This window comes from Labrus bergylta, chromosome 24 (assembly GCF_963930695.1).
Source record: "Labrus bergylta chromosome 24, fLabBer1.1, whole genome shotgun sequence".
In the NCBI taxonomy this organism is placed as follows: domain Eukaryota; kingdom Metazoa; phylum Chordata; class Actinopteri; order Labriformes; family Labridae; genus Labrus; species Labrus bergylta.
The window spans coordinates 4137693-4148241 of NC_089218.1; the positions used below are offsets into that span (position 1 = coordinate 4137693).

Sequence of the window (10549 nt, forward strand, 5' to 3'; positions counted from 1 at the left end):
ATGCTCTCTATCTCCTCAGTGTCGTGTTCCACCCTCTCACCCTGTCAAATCGATGCTTTGTACCTGTTTATCTTCTCTCCTACCAGCACATCACAGAAAACACACCACAAACAGAGATTACAAAGTTTGACTCACTCTTAGCAAACTGTACAAGGCTGTAAAACCTGCAGAAATGCAAAGATTCTGAATGATTAAGCAGCTTTATGACAAAAGATACTGTAGAGCTGCTCCTAACAATCCATTTATCTGGCAGTCTATCCTTTGTTTAAGAATAAATCAATACATTTTAATGTCAGAAAATGTTGATTAATATTGATAAGAGTGCAAGGCATGTCTTTGTTTTGTTACAAACCGCAAAAATATTCAGTTTACAATCATAGAGGAGTAGAGACATTTTATAGGCTAATTGCAGGAGGGTGAATTTTCCAGTTTGCAAATGCCACAATGTTTATTGTTATTTGTTAAGCAGTGATATATTACTTCTTGCTTTTATGTAAATGTTGATTTTGGGACCTACTATTATCCTATGGGGGTTTCCTACCTGCATGTTAAAACAGGAATCAGTGCTTTAACACGCTGGTCTCCTTTAAATATCCTAGTTCTGTTTTTTAGGGTAAATTGTCCTTTTAATTTTCTTTATGATATGACGCACAAAGAGACACTTTGACTGAAAGTGAACTAAAACAGATGCATCCAATAGGGCGCATGATGAGGCGGAGGCGGGACACTCCCCGGTCATGTGAGCGTCATCAGCGGCTCTCAGGTCCAGAGAGCAGCGGGGACCCGGAGCGCCATGACACCGGCAGAGAGCTGCGCCTTATCGGGGTGAACAAGAGAGGGATTTAACCGCATGAGCTGAACTGTGACCACCACGGGGACAGGTAAAGCTTCTGAGGTGGGGAAACCTACACTTTCAGCCACTAACATCACCCACGTTGTGTCTTTTGTTCCCCTCGGTGAAGTTGAGAGTGTGTGAGTGTGAGTGCGCCCATTATCGGACAGCTGAAGTTTCCATTGAAACTCACGTTATCGTACAAAGCCTCAATTTCAGAGTTACTTTTCATACTTTTTAATATGGACTGTCACTCTTTTGACTTTTATGAGGCCTTTAAACTGCTGTAAACGTGTTGTGTGTGTGTGTGTGTTGTGTGTGTGTGTCATAAATCTGGTCTAGTGATATGAATGACTCTCCCTTATGTCTGTAACTAGACACTGTAATATCATCATGCTCATTTAGTTTATATGATTTTATATGTGAGATGAAATGTTGTAATTTCAATCATGTGGTTGGTTGTTTTGTAGGAAATATTCATAATTTTATTGGATGTAACCCAAACAGCTTCAGGCTTCTTTTCAGTCAGTCATTTTCTGTTGAATGAAGCACATGACTCCTGAGTGTGTGACTGTATGTGTGTGTGTGTGTGTGTGTGTGTGTGTGGTGTCATTCATTCCTGCTTCTTTGCACGACTCCTTTTATTATAAAATGAAGAAATGGGAGGCAGGAGAATCCTTGCAGTGAGTCGGTGTTTAAAGGTCTCAGGACAAAGGCATCATTTAACCGGTTTTATAGTCCTCCAGTTCTGCCGGTTCACATGACAACCCCTCTTTAACTTCTGCACTCATTCATGTAGTTTTAACTCTTTACAATTGCCTAACTTCTCCTAACAAGCAGCAGATTTGGCCCATTTGTGTCCTGATCCACAGCAGAATGCACGCACAGTGACATTACTCCATGTTGTGCTTTTTAGTAGGGACTTAAATTACATGAGTCGGATTAGATGGTTGAATAACTTCTTATCCTCGTTCTTAGATGTTCCCACTTAAGTGTGTTCACAAGCTTCATTATTTGGAATCAACATGGATGATGCACACAATAAAAGGCTGCATTTCATTGCTCAGAGCTGATGTAGGTCACTCTACTGGAACAACAAGTTACACCCTTAATATATCCCTAATTACATCTGAGCGTCTTCCAGTTCTACAAAGTTCTCGAACAATTAACCCGACGTTTACTGATCCAGTTGTTTAAACATGAGAGGACGTTAACTTGAGTCTGAAACTCTTCTTTTGTTCTTAATCCAACATCAGAAAAAGTTATAATGATGCATGCAGCTCTACTGATGCACTCGACACCCTTTACAGCAACCAGTTTGCAGCTGGACGAAGTATTTGATCTGTTTCTCGGTGAAAATTAAGAAAATACTTTGTTGTATTTTTAGGGAAAATGCTGAATGTTCTCCAGTTTGAGCTTTGAATACAACAAGTTTGGACTGGAGATAATTCACCGTCTACTCCTTTTTGACGGCAAAATAAGTACTCTTATGTAATGAAGGGATTTATTTTGAACTTCATAACAAACAAAATAGATTTATCCTCTATTAGGAATCCATCCTGTTGCATAAGATTATAAAATAGTGTTCAGCCCCGTTGTGTTGAAGTATGAGCTGGTTAATGAGCATCGCTGGCATTTTTTCTAATTTGTCCAAATCCAGACAAACTAAACTCGAATCGAAGGTTTTTTCCCACATTTTTAAAACTTCAGTCATTTCAATACCACGTGTTTTAAAACGATCCAATCAGTTGTTTTAATGATGGATAGAGTCACAAAGTACAGAAGCTATAAAAAGAACTACAGAAGCTTTAACAGAGATACTTTTTGGGGATTAAAAAACAGACAATTGCTCAGTTTTAGGAGCATAGGACTTCATTTTTGTTGACGTGGTATCACATATCAAACATCGTTTTATTTTTACTACTATGAAATCGAAGTTTCAAATTCAAATTCTGGTTAAAAACCACACTGCAGTGCACACTGGGTGCTGTCTGTATTTCTAAACACAATAACAAATATTGTGACATTCTTATGTAAAACTAAAGTTTGGTTTCCATCGTTGATGATCTTTTTCTGTGATGGATGATGTGACCTTGATCTCCTCCTTGTCTCCCGTTCAAACCAGCTCCTGGTTAGATTTCTTCACTTTCACCTCTCGGATTAGTTCTGGTATGTGGGTGGGATGATTCCCCGCTTACTTAGTCTTAACTGGTATGCTGCTAAGTATGCAAGTGTGTGGTATGCGATTAAATTAGCACTTAAATCCTCACTTTACTTCAGTGAGTGGGTGAACTCTGTAGCGTCTTGGTGAAAGTGTAAAATCAACACACTCTCTCTCTCTCTCTCTCTCTCCTACAGATGGGTGATAAAATGCTGTGTGTGCTGATATAAAGGTGAGGAATCTTGTTTCTGTTGCATCACTTGCAGGCGACTCACTGGTCCTGTGATCGTCGTCCATGTGATGTGCTGCACGCATCATTTCATGCACAGTGTAGGAAGTTCATTAGTTACAAAGGCGAAACAGGCGGGGCTGTTTCTTGATGGGATTAGCGAGTCGACTGACTTTAATCAGCTCTCCTACACTGTCCGCGCGTGAGCGATCATGTAGACGTGGCCGCTCACAGGAAGTGTGTGAAGAGGAGAAAGTTGATAGACGCTGTTTGGATCTTATCAGTGAGGCCAAAGGTCGCAAAGTCACAAAGTAAGTCAGACCAAGGTGTATTTTTTTGTCATGGACGCAAATATTGTTCGATGATTGGAACAAATCGTGGAAATAAAGCAAACTCCTCCTTCTGTAAATGTAGCCGCTTCTGACATGTTGCTCATATTTGCGTGCTCTCCCAACAGTTGAGAGATAAAAAGTAGATTTGCCAAAGTGAGTAAGTCAAGCCATTTCAGGTAAATGTTTTTAACTTAGATATTTGGGGTAGAAATCATCTTCATATTATTTGATCGTAATCTGCAGCATGAGATCTGTGAGGCTGCAGAGCTTGTTCTCATGTGAAACTGCTGCTTCTAGTTTTGCTGTCTCCAGTCCTCGCGTGCAGTCCAGTAAGACCAGAGCGGTCTGGATCCGCCTCGCCGCTGCCATGACGACCAAGTCAGCCCTCCTGAAGGTGATCCTCCTGGGAGACGGAGGCGTGGGCAAGTCCTCTCTCATGAACCGCTACGTCACCAACAAGTTCGACTCGCACCTCTTCCACACCATCGGCGTCGAGTTCCTCAACAAGGAGCTGGAGGTGGACGGCCACCACGTCACGCTTCAGATCTGGGACACGGCGGGCCAGGAGCGTTTTCGCAGCCTGCGCACGCCGTTCTACCGCGGCTCTGACTGCTGCCTGCTCACCTTCAGCGTGGACGACGGGCAGAGCTTTCAAAACCTGAACAACTGGAAGAAGGAGTTCACGTACTACGCTGACGTCAAGGACCCCGACAACTTCCCCTTCGTGGTGCTCGGCAACAAATTGGACGTACCTGAGAGGCAGGTTTCAGGGGAGGACGTGCGGAAATGGTGCCGTGAGAACGGCGGACACCCGTACTTTGAGACGAGCGCTAAGGATGCGACGAACGTAGCATCAGCCTTTGAGGAGGCGGTGCGTCGCATCCTGGCGCTGGATGACAGAGCCGATCATCTTATCCACACGGACACAGTAGACCTGCAGAGGAAGAGTCCACCTGACCCCACCTGCTGCTGAGCCAAATGTGACTCCCAGCGGGTGCTCATGTGATGCTGACAGATATTGTGTGTTTTTTTTTGTTTTTTTTAACAGGAAAATTTGAGGAAACAAGTTCATACTTTGGAGAAAAACGGAGAAAAATTCCATCTTTCCGCCTCACGAGGAACCAAAGCGCTCTGATCCAGACTGCATTCAGTCCTGAGGAACTCTTAATTTATACAAAGCATGACGGGACAGTCAGTATGAAACTAGAGGATAAAGTCTTTGCAGGTTTCTTGGTTCATTTTTGCAGTTGGTGATAAAGACCTTTTTAGAAAATGAGATTGCTAAGTGCATTCAAAACTGCCAAAGATTTGACGTCACTGAAGAAGCTGTGGCATTTAGTGTTAGCCCACAAAAAGAGAAGTCCTGGGGGGGGATTTCCTGCTGATGTGGAAGTTTACAGCGCAAATGTAGTGACTCTTCTCCGACACCCCTGTGACTACTACGACAACTAAAGTTCATTTAAATTTGTATTCGCATTAATAATTGCTACTCATTATGTTTAAGTCAGTCTCTTGACTTATTTTAATATGGTCAAATATAGAAACTTTAAACTAAATTCATGTGGTACAGATTATATAGAGGTAGTCACATGATTAGATGGATCTAAAAGTTTTTTTATATATTTTAGATGAAAAAAATATGTGTTCTGTTGTTTTGGAATAGTAGTGTCAAGCAAGTGATTAAAAAAAATGTTTAAATTGAGCAAATCAATTGAAAATTGGTCAAACCAGAGATGCCATGATTAAATGTAATATTCTGCTTAGAATGAAACGAGCTGCCCATTCATGTTTTTATGTAACTAGACGGATATTGAACTTGTTGGAGTTAATTTATTTCAGGTTAACAGAGCTCAAACTGCTTTAAGATCGAAATGACTGATAACCCTGAGGCTCATTTGATCTTTATTTGCTCTGCTTTGTCTCCCAACATTTATCGAACTGGAATTAAAACAGCTGCCAACAATGACACTGGAGTGAAATCTTGTGTAACATAGAATTGTATTATTATTGAATTGCAGTACCATTTTTATCCACAAGAGCGCACCCTAATATTAAATGTGAGAGAGATAAAAACGCTCATCTCCAATGTCACTCATGAAGCTCTTAAGACACTGCAGATCTCATCAAAGACCCCCCAATTACAGGTGAATGTGTTGGGTAAAATGTGTTCTGGGAATAATGTAGCCTCAACAAATTCAGTGTTGAATTTAAAATGTTTGTTACCATAAATGAAGCAAATCAGGGTGCAGGCTGCCTACACAGTTCAGAGCTGATGGAGTGGAATCACCTGAGTGGGCGCTCAAGACCACATCCTGGCTGTTGATATCAAACTTTCATAGGATTATCTCGCCTTTGTTTTTTTAAAAAAAAATTTAAGTAATTAAATTTGTCCATTAGATGTTTATGTTGGAGCCTTTTTTTGGATTTCAGCCGACAAATGCTGGCAAGAAAAATAATTTTCCCATCACTGAAATAACAATCAAAAATGTGTTTGACTTTAAGCACAAGTTTATGAGGTTAGATTAAATTGATAAATGCTTTTAGGAGATAAAGGAGACGCTCAGTGGACCATAATTTAAGTTAACATAAATGTATCCATGACTATTATTTATAAGTCTTCTCAAGTTTGACGCAGAAATATCAAACATTTCATAGCTGTAGGACTATAAGGAAGCTGCATTTTCTTGTCTTTTGTTGTTTAAAGAGCAGAAAGATGTGCATTTAAACAAATGTAATAAGGGTTACTAATTAAGAGGAAACAAACCAATTAAATTCAGAGACCCAAACACAAGAATGAGACAGGAGACAACGGTGTCACGATAATAAAAAATATCGGTTTTACTAGAGAAGGTTACAAAAATCATCACTATATAGGAGTCATAGAACTATTTCCAACTTAAAAAATAAAACCATAATGAAACACCTACAGGGACTACAATGCCATCAAAGTACAATGGAGTTTTCTTTAGAAAAGAGTGGGTGGAAAGGGTTGGGGGGGGGGAGGGGGGGTTTGTGGAGGAGGGGGTCAAACACCGCCTACCATAGTTGTCAGTACGATTGACTACACATCACCTGAAAAACTGCAAAGACACAGTCATGTCTCCTTCATGCAAATAACGAGGAAACAACAACACCCTGACACGCATCGTCTTATAGGAAATTGAAGTTTGCCTTTACATCAACCTGGCGGCAAAGCACGTATATTTATCAAACATAACACACATGGCAATATAGTCCTTTTTTATACAGAATAGACAGCTGCACACATGGACGATACTGACATGCTTCATCTCATTAAAGTTCAAAAATGTGTCTTCTTCAGTGTTATTCTTTTTTTTTTTTTGAGGGTAAACTAACCAGTGATGACCGATATAGAATATAGTTCATGATCATTAAACAATGTCTGGTTATAAAATGAATGTATGAAAATTCCTGACTTGTTTTAATTCAGAGTGTAAACATCCAAAACAGTCTCTGTGGCTCATATGAGAGGCATGACGTACAAAATAAAATAACAAAAAGTGACTTTTTTTTCCCTCAACTCACATGTTGATGAGTCACTTATTTGGCTGGCCATTGAACCAAAAAAAAAAGAAAAAAAAAGCACAAATCAGATCAATAAAATCATAATTACTGAATCACAAGAGCTCAGCTGCCTAAAACTGATAAAACATTAAAAATTAACTCCATATTTTTTTTTGTTCACGTTTTTAAAAATGTATACGTCACAAGCACCTCAATCCATCATATCATGACTGCACTGCATCCCTCTCACGACATATCTTTTAAGATGTTACAATACAATTATTATATCAAATGCAGAACTAGTATTTGAGTGCTAAACACATATCTCAAAGGGAACATTTACATATATCTGTGGAAAAAAATAATAATAGAACAGCATGGCAAAACACTGATTGTGTTCTCATTTTGGGAGAGGTGTTCATTGAGATTTTTGAGGGTGATTCAGCTATTTACAGGTGAATTTTATTCATTAAAGGATCAATTGTAGGGAATGATTGTTGGTTTTTCACTATTTAAACAGCGTTCCAGTCAGATAAGGGTTAGTGGTAACACGGTGAAGCTTTAGGAAAGAACACAACTGGCTAAAATCAGATTTGGTTTGATTCCTGAGGTGTGTGTCTTTTAAAAACAAAAAAAAAAACCCAGACAGATCTAGACTATCATTGATTTCTGCGGTCGCTGGTGTTAAGTGTAGCAAAAACTTTAAGGATCTCAAAGGAAACTAGTATAAAACACTGGGAAATCACCGTTTTCTCTCCCTCGCTGAGAGTTAGATAAGAAGATTGATACCACTTTAAGCTAACGGAAGCAGCCAGTTTGGTAAACTTAGCTTAGACATCCAAAAATGTGGAAACAGCTAGCAAAGCTTTGTTTAAAAGTACTTATTAAGTACTTCTAAACAGGTTATCAATCTATTGTTTTTTTCCCAGAGAAACCAAAGTGTGAAAACAACAGGTTGTGATTTTACGCGCTATCAGAGCCTTTTTGAAGTGCGCAAGCTAACGTAAAGTTTGACCTGTGAAGTGCGAATCCACAATCCAATTTTTTAAACACTTTGTAAATCAGACTTGTGTAAATCAGCGTGATGAAAGATACAACAGAAAACTCAAAGTACTTCAGTCTTTTTTGATTCTCTGATTTTTTTTTGTTGTTGAAATTTTCAAAATCCAAAACAAAAAACGCCCAACCAGAATTTAAATTTTTAGACACTTTAAATCCATTATTACCCCTCATTTGAACTAAAAAGTGAACGTAACTTGTTTTTTTAGTGAGATTAAAAAGTGCTGTCACCTCTAACCAGAGCCCTGCTTGCTGGTTCCAGTCTTTAAGCTAACCAAAGCTAGCTGTAGCTTTCCGTTTCCGAGCGTGAGAGTGGCATCTGTCTTCACATCTTTCCCTCGACAAGAGAACGTACAAGTGAATATACCAAAACTTTTTTTTATTTGTTAAAGGTTTGCTACACCTCTGGTCTGAAATTATCGTAAAAAAAACCCGGTGGATAAATAAACTCTGCTCATGTGAATGTAAAAAAAAAAATCCTTGAGATACAACATGGTTCGAGTTTTCTTTTTTTTAGAAAGTATGAGAGCGAGGGGCAAGGGTGCTTTAGGTTTTTATTTTTTTTTTAAAGATTTTTATTCTCCCTTATTATAATTGTTTTGAAATAGTGCAATAATGTATGGATCAATAGTAATAAAAAGTCTTAAGATGGAGAAGAAAGTAAAGGAGAAAAACCCATGAGCGCAAAAACAGAAGAAGAAGATCATAATAGTACCAGGCATTCTTTTCCGAGAGTATTAAAAAAAAAACAAAAAAACATTCATACACATTCGCACAATAAATTCATATTCATATATATATGCATATAAAACACCAAAAAACGGAGGAAGTTGGTCGCTGCCTGGCTTCTCTGTGGCTGAAGCAGACAGCGAACAATGTTTTTTTAGGCTGTTAGGAGCTGTGTGTCAAGAGGCTGTGCTGGCTCAGGGCGCGAGGCCATCACGGCCGGGCCTCGTTCACGAGCCGCCGTCCAAAAAGCATGGGGGAGGAGACGCTTCTGAACTGATGTAGCGTACCTGAGCTCCACCCGGACGGCCGGGCGAGCTCTCCCGTTCTGAAGCATCTGCCTCCACCTGGGCCTGATGCTTCTCCTGATCCTCTATCCTCTTTCCCTCCCCTGTGAGCTCACAACTCTGAATAAACATTGCCGAGGGGAAGAGGATAGAGGATCAGGCGGTTTGGGGGGGGGGGACTATCAAACATGACCGAGGTGGTTTTGTTTTAACTGAGGGAGGGGTGGGCGCTGGGTGTTGCAGGGGTTGGGGGCGGGGTTTGAGGTGTGGAGAGGAGATGGGTCGGTGGCAGTAGAGGATCCCTTGTCCTTATGAGTAGGAGGAGGAGTTCTGGCCCTCCTTGGAGCGCGCCTCGGCCTCCAGATCCTGGTCATCCTTGGTCTTGATGTCCTGGTACTCGTGCGTGGAGACAGCACTCTTCAGGTAGGCCCAGTTTGCCCCCAAAATCATCAGGTAGTGGGTCTAAGGAGACAACACATGTATGTATTCGATGAATGCACTCTGATTTAAAAATGGAACAACTTGAGAGTGTGGAAATGCACTTAAAGTCAGAAAATATTTCAATTCTGTTTCTTCACTACTCAGTTTCTAACTACATTTTGGGATACCTATGAGAAGAAATTAAGTGTTTTCCTCTTATTGTACTCCATATCAGGATTTCCAAGTATTCTTAGTGTTGCTACTTTTCCAGTTAGAGACGACTGTGAACCCAAATTTGGAGCTTTGAGGTGATTACCCTGGTGAGTTATCATCAGTGAATTAACCTGCAATTTGGGTTGACTTCAGAGAACCAATCTTTTTTTTTTTTTAATTGAAAAAGAAAGGGGGATCTAAAACTCAAAATATGGCGTTTATGATCTGATGTAACAAATTGAGAGAGCAAAGGCTGTTGCATAATATCACGCACACTTTGAAAGAAAGAGAAAATATTGTTCCAGTTTTGGACACTACTGGCACTCTTTTGCTCAGATACTGTTCTGTATATCTTTCTAAATAAGTGAGCTGTAAAACATCACAGTGCAGAGGGCTGTCAGACCCCACACACCATCAGGAGAGGTTTCGCATTTCTTTTTTTATCGCCTTCATTTCCCTGGCCATGAAACGAAACTATCCGCCTCCACAGCGGAGTAAAAACGCCGACCCCGTCTACACACGCTCACGCAGCAGAGGCAGCCTGGAGGGTTGGATTTCGACCCCGTTGCATTGCAGTGACATACCCGGCGAGAACGTGAGAGGCGGGGTTGCCATGGCAACAGATAAGCAAGCCATGGCAACGTGCATATTTTCAGAAGCACATTATCAGCGGGATCATGAGCGAGCGGCTTACCAATGCGATGACGGTGGCTCCGGCGCCGGCAAACGCAACGATGTAGAGGTGGTAGGAGAGGTAGAACTGTG

At 40.5% G+C, this 10549-nt stretch overlaps 2 protein-coding genes across 4 annotated transcripts in view; one reads left to right on the forward strand and one right to left on the reverse strand.

Annotated features, from left to right (window-relative positions):
* The first annotated feature begins 724 nt into the window (after positions 1 to 724).
* LOC110001005 (ras-related protein Rab-9A) lies at positions 725 to 5520 on the forward strand. Of its 2 annotated transcripts, none has more exons than XM_020656400.3 (3): positions 725 to 881; positions 3191 to 3225; positions 3852 to 5520. In XM_020656400.3, the coding sequence occupies exon 3, from the start codon at positions 3922 to 3924 to the stop codon at positions 4525 to 4527; it is 606 nt and encodes a 201-aa protein (XP_020512056.1). In that variant the 5' UTR covers positions 725 to 881; positions 3191 to 3225; positions 3852 to 3921; the 3' UTR covers positions 4528 to 5520. The 2 variants fall into 2 exon arrangements, with proteins under 2 accessions (XP_020512056.1, XP_065807764.1); XM_065951692.1 differs by having other exon boundaries at positions 742 to 895.
* An 848-nt stretch (positions 5521 to 6368) lies between these two features.
* LOC110001004 (neuronal membrane glycoprotein M6-b) overlaps positions 6369 to 10549 on the reverse strand; it is a 37272-nt gene continuing 33091 nt past the window's right edge. For both annotated transcript variants that reach the window (XM_065951691.1, XM_020656399.3), the window contains exons 6-7: positions 10479 to 10544; positions 6369 to 9613 (exon numbers count right to left, since the gene is read on the reverse strand). In XM_065951691.1, the coding sequence (XP_065807763.1) occupies positions 9461 to 9613; positions 10479 to 10544 (219 nt within the window). In that variant the 3' untranslated portion in view covers positions 6369 to 9460. The remainder of the gene's footprint in view (positions 9614 to 10478; positions 10545 to 10549) is intronic.

What these genes read in the sequence shown, in the direction of transcription:
- LOC110001005 (XM_020656400.3), top strand. Translation starts at nt 3,922, where the DNA reads ATGACGACCAAGTCAGCCCTCCTGAAGGTGATCCTCCTGGGAGACGGA.